Here is a 23,959-nt window from a genome sequence, read left to right as displayed (position 1 = left end):
AGAGTTCATTCTAACACTCTATTCCTGCACCTCCTGCCCTATTAATACCCTGCTGCTATCTGCCTCAGAATAGTTTGTCGTCCCTGGCATGTCACTCTGTGTGTATGAAAGCAACAAGATGAATCTACTGTATATGTGTGTGTGTATAATACAACATCTGTGAATACGTATGTGTAAAAGAGAAAGACAATGAAAGAAATGATACATTTAGAGATTTGAGTATATTTTTGTGTTTATAAGATATTTCTCATGAGTGTGCATTTTGTGCACATGTCCAAATTCGCACCCTGTGCATCCTGCCTACAGCACCGACTGACCTGTTGCTGCTGGAAGGACTTGAGTCTCTTCTTGAAGCGTGAGGGGAGGACAAAGTCACACCCCCTGGCCAGAAAGGCCAGCTCCCCCCTCAAGTCAGGGTCCCGGCGTAACGACGTCTCCTTGATCATCATGGTGGGGGCCGAGAGACGTAACCCCCCACCAGACACGGCCACCGGTGCGGCTACTGACACGGCGACTACAGACTGACCAGCTTGCCTGGCAACAAAACAACCGCTGAGAGGAGTGGACTGTAGTAAAGAAGTCCACTTAACAGCTTAGATATCCAGTAACCAAACACCTCAGGAGAGCATGTGTGTGATTTCAGGCAAAATGCCCTTTGACAATCACTCACGCTCACAAAATTTCTCTCCTCCAGGCTCCACTTGCATGTACAGGCTCCCAAAGCGGTGTCCTGTAAAGCAGTAATCCAGCAGTGTATCTGTGTAAAGAGATGTTCCTTAAGACTCCCGTGCCGCTGTGCAGGCCGGGAGGCAGAACCATGGTACTGGGCTGTTTTATGCCCGATCACAGCCCCGAACAGCAGCTTGTCCCTGGGGTTGAACACCTCTGAGGTCCCCCTGTCAGCTCAGGATGTATGTATTTGGTGCAGTCTCGCTGGTGCCTGCCGTTCCAAGCTGGGCTCTGACAAACTGCACTGAGAAACATGAGCCATGCCGGGCTCTGGCAACACACACACACACACACACACACACACACACACACACACACACACACACACATTGCACACCGGCTGTCCTGAGCATTAGGGTGGGGGTGAGGGGGGTGGGGACGGGGATGGGGATGGGGAGGGGGTGAGGCTATGCTGCATATCTGTGTGTAGTGTTTTGTAGGATCTGAGCCCTCCTCAGTCCCAAAGTTAGCCAGCGGGAAGTTACGACTCAAAGTGAGTCGGATTTATATCATTTAAGCGCAGACAGGAAGCTAAGGTCAGTGCTTTACTGCGAGGGAGCTGGACAAGTAAGCTGAAATGTTTTCATAAAGGTAATTCAGGATGGAGTGATGAATCAGCGGGCAAAGCACCTGTTGTTGTATCTGTTGACATACAGTAATTCCGCCGGGCTTGCCTGGAAACTTAAAAGAGGCATTCCCTTTTACTACAGCATTTAAATCTTTAAAATCCATGAGTGTAACAACAGTCACTCTTGATTATAAACTTAAATATTCAATTACGCAATTAGTTAAGAAACTGTCATAAAATAATTTAAAATGCTTATAACAGCCTACAATAAGGCTACAACAAATGATGATTTCTATTATGATTAATCTGATAATTAGTTTATTGAATAACTGTTTAATTGTTAGGCCTATTATCCTCCTGAGACCTGAGCTTTTGTTTGATATACATTTTTAATTTGTCCTAGTCATTTGGGATTAGTAGGACCTGATAAGTATAAAAAACAAAGCATTGTCTTTTAACAGTAAGTAGTTTTTGGGGGAAAAAATGTCCTTATATGGGGACATTGGGTTTATTTGTAATAATCACAATTGTGTAATCAAGTATAAAACTGATTATTTCAATGGCGGAACACTGTTGTGTAAAAGCAGAAATTATAAACAATGCGACATTTGTTCAAAGTTTTGTAATTATATGGGTCAGAGGTCACTATTCAAATTTAAAACTATTCAAAACTATTCATTTTAATGCCTGAACATGGCTGTGCAAAAACAGAAATTGCAAATAATGTGACATTTCTATAAGTCTTGTGATTTGTTCATTCTCTATGAATTTTCCTTGCTCCATAATCCAAGCTAGGAATGTGCTTTTTGTCCGTAGTAACAGTCTGTCACGTCTTATAGGCCTGTAAAATGCTGCAATAATACAATAATAAGCCCTAATGTCCTCAAACTAGATAATAATAGAGTCCAATTGTCCACAAACGGGATGATAACAAAGTCCCATTGTGCATGAGTAAGTATTTCAAAAAACTGTTAATTTTTTTTTGCCATATCAAACTACAAATCTTATTGAGCATAAATAAGCTAGTTTCAATCATAAAATTGCAGTAAGTGTAAGTGTTGGGATCAGGTGCACATTGACTTGGCAGAGATGGCTGCCATCTTGTTTTTACATGGAATAGTGTAGTGCAGTTAAGCTACCACTAGATGGCACATAAATGCGTCCTCCAATGAGGACAACAGGTCTGAGTTACTGTGCATTCACACCAAAAGATTCAAAATCGCCAGCTTGACGCTCAGGTCGCTGGCATCGCGCTGCTCGCGGTCGCTTGCTGCAGCCGACGCGAGTGACGCTCTTCGTCGCGAGTGTTCATTGAAAATGAATGGCTGCTGGCTGCTTATGACGCTCATGAATCTTTTGGTGGGAACGCACAGTTAGGCAGAATAAAGTTTAAGGTGCAGTAAACCAAAATGTGATGTCAAAAAAATTCCATCACAATTTTTTGTAGTGCAATGTGATCTTTTCACATTGCTTGTTTTGGCAAAAAAAAAAAGGTTGCTCATTTTTTGTTCGGTCGATCAAGTAATTGGTTTCATCCACAATCGTATGATCTCTGCAGTCCAATACCTTAAGATATTCAGTTTACAGTTATATGAATCATCATATCTAATAAGCTGGACACCAGGGACCAGGCATTTTTTCCTGTTATTTTACTAATCTATTAACTATCTAATCATTTTAGGTCTACTCTTGATTGACACCTGCCAAAAGACTATAGCCATGAGAAGAATTTGGGTTTCTTTCCTGATGCTTTTGGCACACAGGTGCAAAATAAAATGGAGCTGTGGTTAAATTCTTACACATAAAGCAAGTCTTTGGTACACCCTTGGTGAATTAACATTTATAGTTTTCGCTAATTAATAGTGAGTATAAATAGTTAAGAGTATAAATTGCCAATACAACATCCTCCTGCCAGGAAGCGCTGAGACTGCCCTTCCTCACAGCTATGCCGGATCAGGCCAGAACCCCTTCAGTGCCAAGCAACACCAGTCTGAGACCTGACAGTGCAAGAGGGGATCCCTCAGGACAGCCAGGAGTGACCTATTTTAAACTTGTCCAGCTAAAATCCCTCCAAGACGAAGACACTACACCAAATGTCTGCCGTGTAACTGTTTACTCATATGTATATCAGTGCTGTCAAAGAAAAGGAAACCCTCAATTTCTCAGAATCTGTTGGCGCAGTAAACACAGATTCCACTGTGGTTGTGTTTCAGAGCAAGTGCCTTCTAGTGCTATACTGGGCTCTATGTGTATAGTAACTCATAAAACAGAGGGATATATTTCAGTAGAAATATATCAGAGCTGCTGGATAAAAACTTTTCAGGAACGAGGGAAACAGATTTTCACACTTCCTGGGGTCATGAGGTGGACTGAGAACTTTGAGTCCCCTTTCCACTCCTCCACAAAAATGTGTTTTTCCTCTGTTTATGTCCCCTAAAATGTCTGACCTTGAGTTTATCACTGGAGAGAAGTGATCACATTCCTCTACTGAAGGGGGAGATGTCTGTGCACTTCCCTAAAATCTGAGATTCAAATGGACGCCGGGCACATTAGATCAGGTATGTCACTAATACAAAAGCCAATCACTGTGAAATACATGAAACGCATTTGACAGGAGAACAGAGTGCAACACAACACAGCAAAAAACCCTAAAACTTACTGTGCAGAGCAGAGTTAGCATTAGCAGAGTGAAAGTTTTGACAGAAAACATGGTGGTGTGTGCGGTTTTTGAATGTGGACCAGAACTTGGAGCTTCCTCATCTGATTCTGCGTCTAACTAAGGCTCAAACACGTCTGGCTAAATCTCGTCAATGTTTCTCTGAGGCCACATCTGCACTAAAAATCTTGAGTGCAGTGACTTAAAAAAAAGTGTTTTAAAACAAAAGTGATCACCACACACAAGAGCATCTAAGCTTCACTTCAGAAATAATGTCTGTCCATAATAACACGCCTGAAAACGCTTATCACATGACCAGTTACATACACTGAGCACGTGCCTGCTGGTATAAACAGGAAGTGGATTGCCTACGCTGTGGTTGCTTGATTAGTTACAGAAAATACTATGGAAATGGAAAAAAAGTAGGATCAGATTTCTTTGCTTGGTCTGACAACAAGATGGAACCGTCATGGCTGCAGAAAACAGATTGGGAGCAGCTACAAAGCGGGCTCTTTGAAGCCAATTTTTCCAAGTGGCCACTCGTGGTATTGCAGCGAAAAAAATCCCCTGCGGTCCAAAAAGCATTTTCCTCACAGAGCACCATTGTAAAAGAGATGTCTGTAAAACTGTTGACAGGACACCTCAAACTGCAAACAAGGTTGGGAATGTAGGACCTGACAAGTATTAGAAACTAAGTATCGTCCTCTAACGGTAAGTAGTTGTTGGGGAAGAAAAGATGTCATCATATGGGGACGATGGGTTTATTTGTAATAGTCACAAGTGTGTAATAAATAAAAAAAACTGTTTCAATTATTTCAATAGCTGAACATTGTTGTGCAAAGTCTCAATGTCCTCAAACAAGACGATAATTTAGTCCTAATGTCCTTAAACAAGTACTTCCTAATTAACAGCATGTTGGCTTGTTGCTATTGCTAACATTGGTAAAATTTGTACGCAAAATCAAACTACAGACGTTATTTAGCACAAGTAATTAAAGGAGCTGTATGTAAGAAATCTAAAGCAAATAGTCGTAAAATCCTCCTAATATGTCACAGAGACTAAGGAATAATGTTCATATAACATACTAATCTCACCGACAACAATAGTACAGCCAGAATTTGCATTTAAAAAACATTTTTACAGTCCGCAAATCATGTTTATGTTTTGAATTTGTGTTTTGGCCTGTTGTGCCACCCACTGCCGTCTACCAGTCACACAGTCAGTAGAATCTCAGCCAGACGTTGCGCTAGACTTTTTCGTCGCCGGTCATTTTGACCGACAGGGCCATAAAAATCCAGTCATAATCTATTTTTACCAGTCATTTTAATTTTAATTTTTAAATGATAATAAAGATAATCAAAGACATTTAGTTTTCATTCGTTCATTTTTAATAAATTCAACAAGCAAGTTATAAAGTGTGCATTAATAAGGACATGAACGAAAAGATGAACAGACATCCACACACCCGTGCCATTAGGCTTCGCCCTCACTAACACGTCCGGTGTGTCCAGGGCGTTATATAGTTATGCCTGTAGGCTCGGTGACACAAAATTAAACTTGTAATGAAGTGATTAGGGTATTGAAAAATGTGTTCGGTTATGCACTGTTGTGTTATTTTAAATTATAAACACGGTATTTTCTCCTCACGTTCCTCAGTGCGTGCTGTTGTTATTTTATTTTGAAAATTGGCCGGATTCTCTCATCTTTTCTGTGTCCGCGCTCGCAGCTCCCGTGAAAAATAGACCAGACGCCGAACTGAAGCGCTGCCTCCACGGGCGCTCCACTCTGCTCAGCGGCCTGTGTGGACAGTCAGATAGGTTAACATGGGCGCTGAATGAAAACTGCCTCCGCTGCTGGGCGCCGTGCTTCGGTTCCCCGTCCGGTGTGTCCAGGGCGTTATGTCAACAATGCTACATGAAGCAGATGAATGACTTTTTCTCTGCAGCGTGAAAACGGCAGCCACTTAAACCACTGACTGTGCACTCCGCGGCCAAGTGGGCAGGGGTGGTAATTGCAACCAGTCAAAATGACCGACGGCCTTCAGATTTTCCGGTCATTGTTGTAAAAAACGGTCAATGACCAAGAATATCTGGTTAACGCGACCCCTGGTCTCAGCATCAGTTACAGTTACGACTGAGATACAGCAGCACGGCAATCAGCGTTAGCAGTGTCATAGCATTAGCAGCTGGCTCCTCCTCCGCTGACACGACTCGTGGCAGTATTTTGAATTTGAGTGCATGTAACCGTTTTGGCCACATTCTTACATACAGCGCCTTTAAGTTTTAACTACAGAAATTGATCAGGTTTTGGACCTTGTCCACTTTTGTGTTGGGATCAGCTGTACACTGAGCATATAAGTGTCCACAAACGAGGACAACAGGTCTAAGTTAAGTAGAATGAAGTATAAGGTGCAGGAAACCCAAAACGTGATGTCCACAGGAGGACAAGCATTTTTACATACTGTAAAATGTGTCTGGAGGAGGAATTTAAGGGGTTAAAATAACTAAAATTAGGAGCTTTTCCAACAACAGTGGCACGCTACTTTCATGCTTTTTCTAATGTTTCTACTCCTGCTTTTCTACTATATACTACACGGAGGAGTTCCTGTTCCTGCTGTCCTTATGAGCCATGTTCCTGTATGCATTTAATCACTTAGTAAACAGTTGAACATGGTGTGTCAATAATGGATGAGCAACAGCTCTCTCACACCAGACATTTAAAATGTGTCCATGTGTGCGACTGACTTTCCAGAAAAATAAATGAGTCACCTTGGGATTTTAGGATAACTCCTCTCAGCTCCCTGTACGCCCTACTGAATTCTTTGGAACAACCAGACTCTGTACAGAAGCCAAGGTCACATACCGATCCCACACACACACACACACACTCGGACTGACACACACATTGTCTGCTTTCTGGCCACTTCTCACCTCCGTGCTGTGGGGGGAAACATTATACAATCACTATCTTGTGTCTATCAACAAATGAGCACGATCTGAGGAGAGCTGTCTCACCAGCTTTTCGTGTCATGTTGAATCCCCCCCTTCTCTCTCCCTGTCTGTCTGATCACTGAAAGTTAGTTCCCACCACCTCATCTGCACTGCCTCATCCACTGTAGCGATGCACTTGTGATATCATAAATCTCTGTATAAAGAGATTTGTGTGTATATGTGTGTGTGTGTGTGTGTGTGTGTGTGTGTAAAGGGAGCCATAACAGATGCCGTTGGGCAGCTGTGTGCTCTTTTCCTGCCTGACTGACAGTCGGTGTAACCCTGCCCTCTAAGAAAGCCTCCGCTGGGTCCTAAAACAGGCCTCTCTAAGAAACTTGAGTGCTAAACTTCACTCCACCTTTTAAAATATTTGTCACTTTGGTACAACAGCATAATTAATAAAATGGCTAATTTATCCATGGTGTGGGAACCAGCTCCTTTAAAAGATTCTTAGAGGTTCCACTACAGTATGTGGGACAGTAGCCGCAGTCTGCTCTGGTAACATGAAAACAAGCTGTGGGACAAACTGTTCCCAATGGGAGGGATACATAAGGTCGGCAGCAGTGAGGTGTGGGTCACTTCTGCTGTCACATAAATGCACTACCTATCCAGTACCAGACACAGTGAGTGACTAACTGGTGAACATTGAGGAGCATTTAGCAGCTAAAGAACCACATGTTTCCCTCTGGAGTTGGAGGAGACCAAAACAGTGCTAAAAAAGGACCGTGAACACTGGACTTAAGCCCAGTTTGCAACAGGATGAAACTGTTTCAGAATGTTGCAGAGAAAAGTTGCACTCACTATCACTATCCTCATTCATATTTTAAGAAGCTACAAATTATATTCAGCCACAAAATAAGCCTGAAGAGCTGGAAATCAGAACAGAAGTACAGAGAGTTGTTGCATAGAGATGATACACTGTCTCATCTAGTTGCATTGGTGTGAACCGGCAGGTTTTCCTAACTTTGCAGAACTGTGTGTTGCAAGGCAGTACATTCACGAGGTGTCCAGAAACTCAGATTGCACAAATAATCAAAATATTATATGGCCAAGTGCAATATCCACATTGCAGGAGCTGCACTGTGGTGCTACAGATCAAATTCCAGATGTAAAAGAACATGATTGCTTCGTACAGACCACAGTAAAAATCACATCATTTATATTTAAAAATATGTTCCAGTGAAAATAAAATGCAAAAATGGAAAGTTTTCACTAAAACTACGACTATTTATATTAAATTTAAATGGTTATGTCAGTGTTAAGTTTTCAGCTTGCTCTGCTGCCCTCAAGTGGCCAAAAAAAGAGTGAATAAATAAATTATTACAGTTTTAATGATTAAAAATAAAAAACAGGGCACATAATGGTAAAAATATGCCTTAAACACTCTGTTTTAGTCTCTTTAAGTATCTTCTGTCTCTTTAAAGCAACATTTACCTTTCTGGAAATTTTACGCTTTTCTTTGTTTAGGTTAAAATTCTATTAATAAGCTGATGGCACACTAAAATGTAAGTGAATTCCACCAGAGATACAAACTCATAATTATACCAGTCTCATATGGTCCTAAGAAAACTCCAAGCATGGCCAAATCATTCTCGTCCTGTCTGTCTTCCCCACGTGGAGGCCTCCGACTGACGTAAAAAGGTGCAAGAAAGCTAAGAGTATCTTTAATGTCTGTCTCTTCCCTCCCCCAAAAAACCCAGTCTGCTAGGATTGGTCAGCATTTCTGGGTTCTCAGTGCACCATCATTGCAGCCAGGGAGTGTCTGTAACAGCACTGTAGCAGCAGTTTCTACATTAATATGGTATAGTATTGACATCACAACTTCACAGAAGTCCTGACAGCTCATTTAAAGACACAATATTTGAATACAGCTTGTGTGCATTTCTTAGTGGATTGAGCATTTTGATACTTTCACTGTATTTTTAGAACACCTGTACCTGCTTTAGGATAATAAAAGAAAAGAAATCTGAATTTTTACAGTATAGGACCTTTAAGATGCTCGTTTAGGGAGCGAGGAGGCAGGAGAGTAGATGAGAGGAATGTAGAATAGAGGACAAAAAGGGCTGATGGAAGTTAAAGCGGGGGTTAGGGGTTTAGCAACAGGTATATATGGTGTATTTGAGTGTGTGTTGAGTGTTATGTCTGCAAGTGCTTTCCTCTGCCCACACAGACCTAATCCAACCCCACTGCCGCAGGAACAGGTGAGTCAGCAGCCTTCATGGCATCGATCAAATACACGCATGATGGGAAGAGCGCAGAGGCCGGAGCGGAGGATCAGCTGTCCCACAACAACTGTCGCCTTCCTCCAACTGTTAAATACCCACTGGACGTGCACACATGCCATCCTAAAGGGTTTAATTAGCATACATGTACTGATATATGTGTCCAATTTACCAGGCGTAGCATCTGCGCGAGTGTGTGTGGGTGTGCACGTATGCCTCGATGGATTCTGTGAACAGGAACCACTTCTTCCAGAAGAGGAGAAGCCGAATAGTGTGAACATAACAACTTCCTAAACACACACACACACACCTGCTCCGTCAAAGTAGCTGTCTGCTGTGTGTAAAATTATCTGTGTAAATATAGACACCGATTTCATGTTTATTTCTGCTTCAGGCACCGGGCAGACTTCACACACTTATACATGGCTGCACACGTGACAACACACACGTGCCTGTGCACACTAATAACTTTGTCAAGTTAATTGGACATTAAACCTATAAGTATTTGCTTTTCTAATGTACAAACTTTCTATAACCCAAATGCAAAATCTAAGTATTTACATTTTTTAATGGCATTTATAACTACATTAAAAAAGCTTCCCTTTAAACAAGCTAAATATTAAAATTATTCTATTATTTGTGCATATTTTTCAGTGTTTTCCCACTGAGTTTCTATGTTAATAAATCAATTATTCAATAATAAGATTACTGTAATCATGACAGCATTGGCCAGTGATGTTATGCGTGTCAGCCTTATATTTTTATGTGACGTTATTTTTAATACGTGCAGTCAAACCAACTGCCCACTGGGACAAATAAAGTTTAAACTTGAACCTGATATCATTGAAATAGGCAACTCCCCCCCCCCCCCCCCCCCGATTATACACATGCTCACTTTAGCCCAGGCATGCCAAATGCCATCTCCATGGCAATAACCCTTTCCCTGGATTGAGTGGCGGGTGGAATGCTCCCAGGGTTACCGTGCCAACAGCAGGAAACGCAGTTCACATCGCAGCTCCATTCTTTATTCCCAGTCTCACTTCCTCTCAAGAAGGACACACACACGTGCACACACACACACAAAGTTGCCTTGGGAACCTCCTCTCCAAACTACGGAGAATGAACCAAGATCAAGTGCTGCCTCCGTGATAGATGAAGTGAATCAGTGCCTGTCACGGTCTACCTCACATCCGAATCGGAGGAGGACGACATGGGAACAGTTAAAGACCCAGCTGCTGTCGGAGCAGAGGCAGAGGCCCGTCCTGTAATAAAAATGTCACAGGCTCAAGTACCACAGCAGCCAAAGGCCCGGTATTGTAAATAATGAAAGTGTCATAACGTATCTGGTGATATCCTTATTTCACATCAGCACGGAACAGGAACAAACATAAAGGAGACTCTGCCACCACCAGCCAAGGAATCCATAAAATATATATTTATAGTTTCCTTGCCACCCGTCGGTTTGTATTGAACATTTTGTTGCTAGTAGCAACAACTACGAGAACAACTCTGCAGCATTTGCTGTTTACATCCACTCACTTGTCAGATGTGTGACTAAGCACAGCCTGTGATCTACTACAAATACAAATGCCCTTGTTAGAGCATTATCTGTAGGTATTATTATCTCTATTTATAACAGCACTTTTGTGGATTTGTTTTTATGTGAACAATTAATGCTGACCACGCAAGACATTATATTAGCTGTCTGATTTGTCTGTAATGCTATAACAACATTCTACGGCAGGCCTATTTGCGGCCCACATCTGGCCCAGAAGCAACCTCTGAGTGGCCCGGCTAGGGATGGGTACCGAGACCCAGGAGGCAAAATCAATCAAGACCATAGTATTAATAAGCTCTGACATTATTGGCTCTTGTTAATCTCATTTCAACTTCATCACTTCAAACATCATTTTGATTTCATCTTCTCAAATAAAGTTATATCAAATGTAAATTAAGGAAATTTAAAGTTTAATCACCATAAAAATTCTGCCAATAAAACATTTTCCTTGTTTGTTGCTTTGTAGTTTCTTTTGGCATATTTGTCAACATACACACAAACAATTTATCAGTTCATTTTCTGTAGCCACTGATCCTGTTGGGGGGGGGGTACACCCTGGACAGGTCACCAGACTATCACAGGGCTGACACATAGAGACAGACAACCATTCACACTCACATTCACACCTACAGACAATTTAGTCACCAATTAATCTGCATGTCTTTGGACTGTGGGAGGAGGCCGGAGTACCTGGAGGGGTATCGGCCCTTCTCCCCCAGGTTTGAACCAAGAGCCATCTTGCTGTAAGGCTGACAATATATCAGTGAGAATCTGATATCAGTTGTAACATCAGCCTGCCTTTCACCTCGTATGCACCCTCCCAGTGGCCTTCTGAATAAATGCATCATATTAAGACGTGTAAAATAAACCCAGAAATTTGAAGGTAACAAAGCTGCCTCAATAATCACAGGAGGAGTAGCTTCATGCTATGGAGAGGTTTACAGAATCCTCTACTTCTGCCTATTTCTGGGAGGGTTGCCTGGCTACATGACCCGTCAATCACCTCCCTCCACAGGAACAGCAGCCTGTCAACGAGTAATCTTTAATAACAACAAACTCCCGGCCTGCGTCGGCCAGCTTGGCTTTTCATATTTATACACGCAGCTACCGGGGCAGGTTTTGCATTACCTTCCCAAGGCTATCTTAAGATTTAGAGTAAGTGAGCTAATCCTACATCAGCAATCGTGATGAGCCTGAGCCTGAGCATGGAGCTGCAGCGACGGAGTTGTCAATAGTGTGCAGAGAGAGAGACCTCCCGCAGCTAATGGTAGAGCGGATCAGCTCGTGTTTCCTCTCTTTTTCAGACAGAAGAGTAAAGATAGACAGGAATGTTAGGGAGGGAGGAATGTGTCAGTATGGAGAAGTAGCCTGTGCACAAGCCACGTTCTGCTGCAGCCCTGAGATATTAATAACAAATCACAGTAGGAGAGGGTCCGATAGTAGTGAAGAATGTGCATAGAAAAAGCAGAGGAATGCACATGAGGAATGATAAAAATGATGTTGCATAAGTAATAATCCTACCCTGCAGACGCTGCACTAAGCAAAACACTGTAACATCCCTTTGCCATGTATCTCCAGGAATATTTTTCCACTTATTTTTGTGCATTCTGGTGAATTTCATGCATCAATTCGTGTGTTTTCTGCATCAATTTAAGGTGAAAATGTCGTTAATTTCACCACAATAAAAGTCTTCTGCTACTGTCATGTTTATATTGGGGGAAAGAGGTGCAAATGCACATTCAAAAAATTGAGCGGGACGTGTCTTGTCCCCTGAGTCCCTCTTGAAATCCACACCTATGAATTCAAGCACACAACAAAAAACAATAGCCTTTAGAAACACTTTGCTTTAACCCTGAATAGAATGTATCTTGCACCACCCTTTCCTCCCAACAGTCACTTCATGATGTCACAATCATGGCAGATTGTTTTATTGTTTCAACACAGGGGCAGTTAAAAGCTCTGAATGCAGCTTAAGACACAGAAGAATCTGATTTGGATCCAGACACACTAGTGTCAGTTCACAGATCAGCCTGTAGATGGAGCTACAGATCCTCTCCACACCACAAACCAGTCCTGAGTTTGGCCTGCGAGCCCACACAGCACCCTGAGGTACAGTAGGGGCTGCGAGTCGCTAGAGGGTAGCAGCTCTCTGCTTGTAACCACGTCTAATCTGTCCAACGCCGAGCCAGGATCTGACAGGAGATGCTGGTTTCTGCTGCCTTTGATCCCGGCAGCTTCAGCTCCCTCATCTCGTCTCATTACATTCCTGAAATCACCTCGGCTGACAGAGGTTTGGCAATCTATAAGCATGTGGTTTTCATCATACAAAGTGGGAACCACGGCTTCGAGTTTCATTCTTATGCAAACTGCTTTAACAGAAGTAAACACGGGCAGATTTGTGGTTAGTGATACACTGCAAGACGTGCAATAACTCTGATGTACTTGTTCTAGAAAACTTAAGGACATAGGCTGGGTAAACCGTGATGTCACTGTCTATTTTATCTGGTGAGTGTTTCAGCGCTGATGCAGTTTTCTGGAGAAACCCCCAGTCTGGGTGGAGCTGGGTGAAGGATGAGTTCAAAGGGAGAAGTTAAACAGGGAGACTGCAGGAAGATGGGTGGGGGGGGTGAAGGGTGGGGTCAGCAACACCCAAGCTCACCGAGTCATAATGTTCTGGAACACTGGCAAACTATTTCACATGGAAACAAACAGCCAGGCACACCCACACACCAACGCGGCTCAGGATTCTGAAATAAACCTAAAACACATCCAGTCTCCATCTAACTCCCCTGGTGCCGCGATTCTGTGACGGAGCCCCCCCACCCATCAGCCAATCATATTGCACAACTGATATTCTTAGGGGTAGGGGAGTCCCCCCCACTCCCCTGCTACCTACTGCTTACAACCATGTTGTGGTGGTTTCCATGGCGATGCAGAGGGAGGCCTGGAGAGTTGCGCAGCATTGCCTCCCACTGAACTGAAAACTTTTCTGCCTATAAGCATCTGTGCAAGTGTACGCACTCCAACAAAGCACATTGCACTGGGAACAGCAGTTGGATGATATCCCAGCCTGCACTGGGAGTGGTGAATCATGATGTCACTTGCTTAAAAGTGCTGTGTGTGTATGTGTGTGTGTGTGTGTGTGTGTGTGCAAGAATCTCCGAGGCCAAATGTGTAAAGTTAATGAACTCCACCACTTCTCGGTGTGTGTGGATGTGCGATTCGCGAGCATGTGTGTATCAAAGGGTGGTGAATATTCCATTGTCCGCGCTAACCTTGAATGGTATGAGCTGTGTTGGAAAAGTCCTTGCACACATAGCAACGCAGGCCCCTGTGTGTGTGTTTGTATAAATGAATGCATTCATCTGTGTGCTAGTGCACCTAGGTCGAAGCAGGCGTCTTTCCCCGCTTGGCGGAGGTTCCCACTGTGACCTTATTTCCTGTGGAAGCAGCCGAGGAATGATGTCATCCTGCGCCGACCCAAAGTCAACAACTGTATGCTGCAGGGACCCCCCCCTCGCCGACTCCATCCCCCTCCCCCAGCACCAAGTCTCTTTGTCATCTCCGCTATTTTTCTACGCCTGCTCCTCTTCTTCTTCTCCTCTAACTTCCTCTTAGTCAACTTCTCCAATGACAAAAAAATTCTCCCCCCCGCTGCCTCACACAGACATTCATTCATTCCACTTTCCTGTCTTGCTGTTATTTCCTCTTTATCTCCACGTTTGTCTCTATCGCTCCTTCTATCATTTTTCCAAGGCTCCCGGAGCCAAAAAGTAGCAGGTCTCTGTCAAAAAGGTCAACAGTTTCTTTTCTCAGCTCTAATGGTTAAAAAATATGGGCAGAAAGAGTCAGGAGGAGGACACTCATCCCTCCCTCAACAACAAGCTGAAATGTGCTGAATTGCCCTTGAGTAGCACTTATCTCCTGAACACTTTAATGAAGGCTGTGACTCATGGAGGAGGACTGTGCACTGTTATTTCAGATGAGAAAGTAAGAGAACTGTGTGACTATGAAACACTGGTTCCTCCACAAACTAACTCCACTTTCATTAAGTAAATCATAAACTGTCTTTGACCAAGCAGCACAGGTACAGACTTTTTGTTTAACCTTGATTCTGGGTTAGCTGCAAAAAAATTAAATTTAAAAAAAAAAAAAAAAAAAAAAAAAAAATCTTGTTTTGAAGGGTGTGTAATTGCACATGCAAGTTTTAACAGCGCTCAACAGGACATGAGAACAGTGCCTGTTATTTGATGTGTTGCAGTCTTACTAAGACACAGTATGTTGCTTTTTACAGTGTGTTATCACATTGCTGCTACAAAGGCAAATTTATTCCACTGACAGGCAGCTTTCCCATTTGGCAATGGACATGTTGGCAGATATAACCCAAAAAAAAAGTTAATTTTTCATGTTTCAATCGACCCTTTCTTAGTCCCATCCCTTTTCGCTTTGTGCTCCAATATCAGTTGAGCAAGCTTCGTATTTTTAGATGCAATATGTGATGTGCTATGCTTTGTGAAACATTAAAGATGGTAAAGTAACTTTTAGTGTTATTTATTTGGATATACACAACGTCATTGTGAATACATCCTTCCACTGCATAATGTAGATCTTGCTGTTGGCCTTTTCAGAGCTGCAGCTGGCTGAACGGAACTATTGCTGCCATGTAAAGATGCGTGATATAAATTGGACTGATGAATTATCGGTGGATAGTGGGATATTTTTAGAAGTATGCAATATTTCAATACTTTAAATCATAGCCGACAAATAGTGCCGATAATACAAGGCCAGATTGCTTTCATTGTCTTAACAAGGGCAGCATCTACACACCTGAAGATGTACCGTAGATGTACTTGGTTTGCACAAGAGAAGAACAACTGCAGAATGCTGTTTACAGGGCAAAACATGTGGTGTGGACGTCTGTCACAGTTCCAGAGGAAGACAACAGGATTGCGCCAAGGGTCTGATCTCCAACTGCCTGTAACAGGTTAAGGCTCATTCACGTTAAACGATTTTCACCCTGATTTTGCGTCGTGGAGACTGTCGTAATGTTTTGAGTGTTCATACCTGGCGACGTGTGTTTCTGTCATCGGGAGTCTCGCCAACTGCGTTACGACCTGTGTGTGCACACCACAAGATTTCTCCACCGAGATTTCTCCAGCTTGTCAGTGTTGCCAGTTCTTGGGAGAGAATCAAGCAACCAAGATGGATATATGTAGAGAAAGGTGGCGTTTAGAGAGCAAGCCCAAATAAGCAACTCCACTTTAGAAACAAGCCCTGAAGGACCGAGAGTGTTAGCACGAGCTAATTTCCAGCAGCAGCTTACATCCAACACCAAACTTTTAAAAGGCGCAACTCTCTTGTTAAACTTATTAATAACCACGAGCCATGTGATTCTACAGTTAGCGATTATTTGTATCATTATCTCTTTGGCTTTGTGTGTGAGACACAGCTGCTTGTTTGTCTGAGTTGAGTATTAATGTGTGAGGTGAATCAATAGCACATCGCTACTGTACTTGGCATTTGTAGGCTCGTTTATCATGGGATGGTGAGACGGCGCCTGGGTGTGTTTATAAAAATACAATGTGATGATATAAACATTTCACAGAGCAGATGTAACGTGGACCTGCCACGTCAGCTGTCACCGTTTGTCTCTGTTAGTAGAGACTCCACTCAGCAGTGTAGTTTATACACTTTACTGATACACCAGAGAATCACACAGTTACACTGGGTCAGAACTGTTTGTTGTTTTTGTTGTGTTAACGGTAGTGATGTCAGTTTGATTTGGTTTGGTCAGGGCTATGGAATATTAAATCAGCCATGTTTTCTCACTACATCTCAGCCTTTCTTACCCTGAAGTGTACATAACCAACAGGTTATACACTTTTGTTTTTAAATACAAAAATGTGAAGTTATTGGTTATCAAATCAGTTATCGGCCATGAAAAGCAGGTAATTATCAGTTATCGGTATCGGAAGTTAAAATCTGTATCCGTGTCCCTACTGCCATGTTTGTTTGTTTTTTCAATCTTGTCCAACAGTAATTAAAAGGGGCAGGACTAGGGATAGGTCTATTATGGTAGGTGGGAAGTGTAGCTCCACTGTCTTACCAATATCCTGGGGGGAACTCTCCAGTGCACTCTAACTTGAGCTTTAATGGACCAGCACAAGTCTAGACTTGCAACACGTCCGCAGCAGTTGGCAGAAACACTCCAATCAGCAGCCGGTTAATTAAGCCATCAGAATGGCAGCTCTGGATGCAGCCAGAAGCGTACGTGCGTCTGTAAATCATGTCACCATCGGCTGTTCTGGAACTACCCCACCGAAACAGAAACTTACGGGTCGAATTTAGGTGCAGGGGAAACACAATCTCAAACATCGCTTCTTAAATTCGCCAAAAACAGAGAGAGGGGAAGAGAAAGACAGACTGACTCCCACCGGACGGCCACTGACCTCAAGCACCACTTACAGACTTACAAGACTCTACTCTCAGCATCACTGCTGCCACGTCTCCCTGCTTGGAGTTTGACAGTTGCGGCCTTGCCTCTGATTTATATCAGCTGGCTTCCTTGTCTCCATGGAGATTAATGGGAGTGCTCTGACAGGTGCAGAAAGCCCTGTATTAGTCTGTCAGCAGCAGAATCAACAATAAACATATGTGCGCACACACTCATATACACACACACAGAGTTGAGGATGCTACCACCTGAGGCCATCCCACAGGGCTTCCCATCAAAGCCATGGCAATGCCAAGAGAAACACAGCCACAAATCTCCAAGGTGGAGTGTGTAAGTGGTTGCGTGTGAGAGTGCAAGGGCATTTTCTCACATGTGTGTGAGGGGGCTTGGCTTGTTTATAGTTTGACTGGCAGTTTAATGTGCGACCGAGGCAGGAGGCGGGGTTGGCGCGGAGGAATATTAGCATAATTCCCAGAGTGCCAGAGTTGGGATTGGGTGTCAGAGAGCTATTCCCAAACTCAGCTGTGACCCACAGTAGCACTGGGTCAACTTACCCTCAGGCCAACAAACAGACATGAGATTCATACGAACACACCTGTACGCATCTTCACATGCATGAATGCACGTGTAAATGCACACACATACATGAACACCTGGGCTTGTAAGAATGCTTGGATGCACACACATCTCGCAAACATGCACGGCATCACACACCCCCACACACACACACACACGCAGGTCCATTTACACTGTGGCGACAGTGAGTCTGTTAGCGGGATGCCATAGTACAGAGGGGTGGACAGATTTAGGTCTCCCTCACACCTAGCTCTGCCAGGGGTGGAGGGGGTTGGAGGGTAACGATACCGTTAACACTCAGCGTGCCAACAGACCCCCCCACCCCATGCACACACACACAAACCCTGCCCCACAACCTCGCCCCGCCCTCCTCCCCCTTCCTGCTGTGCTCCAATCAGCACCTCTCATTGGGTTGCTCTGCCCTCCACACAGCAACAACTGTTATTCCCCGCTCCCAAAATAACACAGCGGCCAATCACGGGGCGGGAAGAGAAGTGGTGGTCAACGTAGACCGACTCCAGGTGAAAGAAGGACACTTAAGGGGAGAAACAAAAGGGGCACGGAGGGAGAGAGGCGAGAGGTTATGAGAAATGTGGAGGCAGAGGAGCAGAGAAACAAAAACAGAGAGGAAGGAGGGATGGATGGGCATACAAAGGACGGAGGAGGAATGAGATGGCGTAATGATGTGTTCGGTTACTGGCTGTTCTGTTCCGACTGTGGCAGCTACCATGGTAACCTCATAAATAGGTGCCCTACATATCAGCAGGGCATAAGGTTACACAGCTCAGTAAGTAAACACACACACAGCAGCGGCAGGAGACTGGTGAGGAGAAGGAGGGATGATGGGAAAAAAATATTAGTTAAAGACAAAATAAATCAAAGGGAGTGAGGTAGAGAGAAAAACCCCTGACAGCAGTAATAATTTGATGCTCTGTGTCAGTGTTAATGTGTTTGTCTGTCACAGTTAATTACCTAAATCCACAACGTGTTGTTGAACGCCCACATCAGAGATGAGCTGAGGTAACCCCGCTTTCTAAGTTTATTCACAGCAATGTTGGTGCCTTATGCACACCGAGTCAGATACACACACATAAACACACGCTCCAATTGCTTTACCCTGTCTCTCCTTCTGTAGCACAACCCTAAATTACCTTTAAATATTCCCCTGGGTGGAAAGGAGAGCCAACACACACACACACACATGCCTGCACACACACACTCGCATATACGCAATCACAGAACAAAACACCAGTTAGAAACCAGGAAAAGTCAACAAAGAGCCACTCCTAACACAATGAGCTGTTCCATTCCGTGATTCACAGCGGCAGGTTTTTTTATTCAGACCCAGATAGGGAAACTGTATCAGCGTGCTCATCGCAGCTAATGAATACTATTCATCACGGCCCATCAATTACAGTGGCATCAACCCCGTTGTTTCGCAGCGATAAAATTCTCGCCTGGCGTTCAATGTGACATGTATTGAAAGCAAGAGAAGCTTTCTTTCATGTTGTCTATTCTCTGTATAATGCTGTCAATCACTCTGTTTCTGTTCTGTGTGCCCGTCACTTTGTCAGTCACTCCCCGACTGCCTGGCTATGTGCCTCTTACACCATGGCAACAGCAACCTGTAAAATACATTTTCAAATGGCTGTGTATGATGATCCAAACTCTCGATTATAACATATCAACATATCAGTCTTTACCATCTGCAAATACAATGAACGTGAGTTACATCAAAGCCGAACAGCATGCAGATATCCTCCAAAATCACAAAACAGGACTTCAATAAAGAAATGTGTCCTGCCTCTGCTGATATCCGCTCTAGCTATGACACTGATTTGCAACAGATTTGTGTGGTGCCATACTCCAAATACAAGAAGAGACATTCTACAAAACAATAAGTGAGTGCTTCAGTCGCAGAGAGTTGGACTCGGTAATGATTTTTTTCACCAGCCACAAAGAATAATAATTCAGGTCTGAGATGTGCAGTTTGCAGACAATACATGATTTAAATCCCTGAAATTCCTATTCCCCCATTTCCTGGAGGAGTTTTAAATAAAACAACTGAATGTGCACTCCAAAATCTCGGGCGGAGAGTTGATACATGGGCAATCATGCAGCTGTAATAGTGTGAAACTGTAAATGTCTAGTTGTCTCGCTGGCTGCCCATCAACTCCTGCATTTTACACTTGTTTTAATTTCAAGGTGTGCATTTCACTTACTCTGATCACCTCTGGAGTCTGCTGGATGAGGAGGGTTGAACCAGTGTCTCTCACAGCAGCAGCAGCAGCAGCAGCAGCAGCAAGGTCACCAACAGCGACGGCAGCGTCTCTTGCAGCTACCACGACTGGGATGGCAGCAGGGGCTGGAGCTTCAGGTGCAGCCACAGGTGCAGGTTCAGCTGAATGTGTGGAGGAATGCAAGCTTGCAGGTGCAGGTGTTACAGGGGCAGGGATGGGTGTTGGATCACTTGTAGAGGCTTCCGTAACTGTATCTAAAGCCTCAGTTGCAGGCTCAGGTATAGGTGTAGGTAGAGGTTTGGGGGCAGCTTCAGGTGTAGGTTTAGGTGCAGGTTCAGATGCAGCACTGATCACAGCTTCAGATACTGGAGCTATAGGTGCTGGTGCAGATGAAACTGCAGGTGTATTTGACAGTTTTGGTGGTATAGCTGGGATTTGTGTTGCTGCATTTGAGTGCACGGATGGAGCAGTGGGAGCAGCTGGTGGGCCTGTGCCCCCCAGAGGGGTATCAGCCCTGCCAGTGGTGGCCAGTGTATCCTGCAGGAGCCTCATAACCTCCCGCTCTTTCCCACTGTTCCTCTCAGCGCTCCCTGTGCTCCCCGCCCCAGAATCCACCAGCTCCTGGGCGAAACTCTCAATGCTCTCTAGGATCCTCAGCAGCAGTGCACCATCCTCCTCCTCTCCCACCACAGCTTCACTGCTCCCTCCCTGGGGAGGTGGGGGACTCTGGGGAGTCCTGGAGGTAGGGCCATTCATGGCTAGGTGGCTGGCTGGCTTCTGGACCTGGAACTGGGCTATTTTAGGCTGAGTGTCACTGGAAGTGATTCCCTGGCCTCCATCTCTCTTCCTGGTTTTGGCTGGAAGTGGAGGCTCGATGTTTCTGGGGTGACTCATACTCTGAGACAGATTCTCCAAGTCCATCAGCAGCTTGTCAATGTCATCGTTCCTGTGTGAGACAGCTTTGGGTGCTGGTGTTAGTGAGGGAGATGAAGGCCAGGAGGGGCTGTATGTCGTATTTGAAGAGTTATGGAGTGTGTTTGGATGGGAAAGGTGCATGTGTTGACCCAACGTTATCCCGTTTTTGTTCTGGGGAGTGTTCACCCCTCTGGTTGGAGTGTGTTGTAAGATTTGTTCAGGTGTCTTTACAACATCTGCCTCCTCCTCCTCGATATAAAGAGCCTCCATTGGGGATGCTGGAGGAGTGTGTGCGTACGGTGGGGTCGGAGAGGTTCGGAGAGGGGAGGGAGAGTGTGTTGGAGAGGAGCTGGATGAAGAGCATGTGATAGATGGAGGAGAGAGTGTGTGTTGTGTGATAGAGGAAGGATGTTGTAGTCCGTTGGTGAGTGAAGGGGCTCTGGACGGGGAACTTTGGGCTGGTTTCGTGTGGATGGAGTCTGATTTCAAAGAAGATGAGGAGGAGGATGAAACAGAGGAGGGAGTGGACGATGCAGAATGAGGTACAGTCTTTGGGATGGGAGGTGACAGCACCACGTCCTCATAGCGAGGAGGTTGCTCATTGCCAAATATCGGAGAGTACGGTCCCTGCTGGATGGAGTGAAGAGTGTTGACCAGTTCAGCCAGATCACTGTGCCCGCTTCCAGGCGAACCCTGACCTGCCTGCCCACTGCCTCCCAAACTTCCAATTCCCTCCAGCTCCAGAGGTAATCTCCTCAAATAGGAGCTGAGTCGAGTCATCACGGCCCGATACACGCTGTCAGGACTGGCTCCTCCATCCTCTGGCCCTCCACCAGCTTTGTGTCTGATGCACTGCTTGATGATGTCGGTGCATTTCTTTAAGTCTTCAGAACATTTGAGCAGGATGTCAAGGCAGGCACGGATGTCCTCGCCGCCTGCACCCCCAGTGCCTGCCTCCGCGCGTGTCTTCTCCAGCAGACGGGCAATCAGGTTCTCCTCTCCCAGGGTGTTGCGGTACAGGGAGGCCACCGTGTTCAGACTTTGGTCCAAAGACCCAATACTCGATAGACTGCTTGTTGATCCACCACCCACTTTGGTGATGGCTGACAAGGTGGCTGTGCTGCCCTTTAGCTTTGTCTCCTCAAGGCCTGCTACCTTCCCTGGCACAAACGGTGGCAGGTTCTCATCATTAGATGTACCTGTGCCATTTGTCATGCCATTCGCAGTTCCGTTTGTGGTGATGTTGGAGCTGAAGTGGCCGTAGATGATCTCCAGGTCGGTGGAGCGACGGCTGAGAGAGTCAGGACGGACCTTACGTCCTTTCCGGAAGGTGACGTGGCTGGAGGAGGAAAGGCGGAGCTTGTCAAAAGAGAACTCTTTGAGCTTACCACTGGCCAGGTTGATGGCCTCTTCGGTAATGTCCTTCAGACTGCCAGAGGAGCTCAGGTTCCCAGTCGATCCTCCGCTAGTGGGGGCTTTTTTACCACGCCACGTGGGGCTGTCATCCCCTAAAGACAAATTGCCACTGCTGCCTGCCCTCTCTAGACCATTATAACTAGAATCCATGGTAATTTTACCATGGTTGGGAAGTTGCGTGATCATGTTATGGGAGTGTATGAGTGAGCAGTTTGGGTCAGTGTATGCACAGTCTGGTGCAACAAGCAGCTCGGAGCAGGTGCCGCGATGTGCGACAGTACAGTCTAGTCCCTGGGACAGCGCCCCACATGGCCCTGAGCAGTAGTGCACAGCGTGGGAGTGAGTGCGCCGGTCCACTACCACACTGTTGTAGCAGCTCACACTGCTCACCACTACACGATAGGCTGCTGCCATGGTGACCAATATCCTTCAGGGCATAGGAAGGTAAAAATAATATCAAAGTGTAAAACAATATAGCTTAAAAATAAAGAAAAAGGATGGATGACAATGTTAAGGTGAAACTCCTTCAGTTTAGAGAGAAAAATAATTAACGTCTAAATACTGAATCTTCTCTCTGAAAAAAAAGGTCTTTCAACTGCATGGTGACAATTTTCAGACATAATAATACGATGATTAAAACAAAAAAAAGGTAAAAAGAGATGTCTACAACAATGACTTCCAAAGTTAATATCCTTTCATGCTTCCACCCAGAAGAGTTTTAAAGGGTTCCACTTTAGCAGAGGATGAAAAACGGTAAATTCCTTGTCTGAGAGCTCTGGGCCTCTTAATAACAGCTGTAAGGTTCCTCCTCTCTCCACAGGCTGCCTCTCCGTTTCCTCTCTAGCAGCAGCTCATTAGCCACTAATGACAGCTGTGGAGGATGGCGACAGCGGAAGATCCAGCTGGGGTATCACCCATCCCTCCAAAGAAGTAGCCCCAGGGGCCTAATCCGAGGCCAGCGAGACCTTAACATCGCCCCAGCCTTGGCTCATCCCCTGAACAACGAGATGTAGGGAGAACCCCGTTATCTCACTCTGTGGTTTCTGAAGTCCTGACGGAACTGAGGAGCGTTTGCTGACTCCAGCACAGCTGCAGAATAGCAGGGGACCGACCCGCAGATGGCCAACTGCCTCTTTCTTTCTGTGTGTGTGTTTCTGGATCTCTGTCAGTCCCGTACTCACTCTTGCCCCTTCCGTCTCCCGCTGTCGGCCATGTGTCGGAGGGAGACTGTGTTTCTGACAGGAGGACACCACCTGCGAGTCAGCAGAGAAGAAAGGGAGGGAGGGAGGGTGCAACAGAGGGAAAAGAAAAAACAGAGGAGGAGAAAGTAAATCATTAAGACAGCCATTAAGATGTGGATAATTGAGAATGTGTGTGCATATATATGGAGTTGGGCATGAGCATGACCCTCTCCCTCCAGCTCTCAACCAGGTGACAGCTGATAGGACGGCTTATGAGGGTTTAATCAGCAAACCACAAACTTAACTTCCTGCCACATCAACCTCAAACACACACATACACACACAGATCAAAAGGAGGGGAGGAGGGGAAACAGAAGCCTGGAAGGTTAAACAGGCAAAGCAGGAAAAAGATGACTCCCTCTCTCATCACAGCAGAGCTGCAAAGAGCTTTCTC

The 23,959-nt window shown here is 44.9% G+C and overlaps 1 protein-coding gene across 4 annotated transcripts in view; it reads right to left on the bottom strand.

The window, feature by feature from the left end:
- ppp2r3a (protein phosphatase 2, regulatory subunit B'', alpha) overlaps positions 1–23,959 on the bottom strand; it is a 97,742-nt gene that overhangs the window by 17,040 nt on the left and 56,743 nt on the right. For 3 of the 4 annotated variants that reach the window (XM_033612624.2, XM_033612627.2, XM_033612625.2), the window contains exon 2: positions 19,976–23,577. In XM_033612624.2, coding sequence (XP_033468515.1) covers positions 19,976–22,738 — 2,763 coding nt within the window. In that variant the 5' untranslated portion in view covers positions 22,739–23,577. Of the gene's footprint in view, positions 1–317; positions 962–19,975; positions 23,578–23,959 lie in introns of those variants that run through there. The other variant, XM_033612628.2, reaches the window with a different exon arrangement.

The sequence above is a fragment of the Epinephelus lanceolatus genome, chromosome 15, assembly GCF_041903045.1.
Source record: "Epinephelus lanceolatus isolate andai-2023 chromosome 15, ASM4190304v1, whole genome shotgun sequence".
NCBI classification, from domain to species: Eukaryota; Metazoa; Chordata; class Actinopteri; order Perciformes; family Serranidae; genus Epinephelus; species Epinephelus lanceolatus.
Note: the sequence above shows the minus strand (reverse complement) of the source record. Positions and strands in the feature narration are given on the sequence as shown.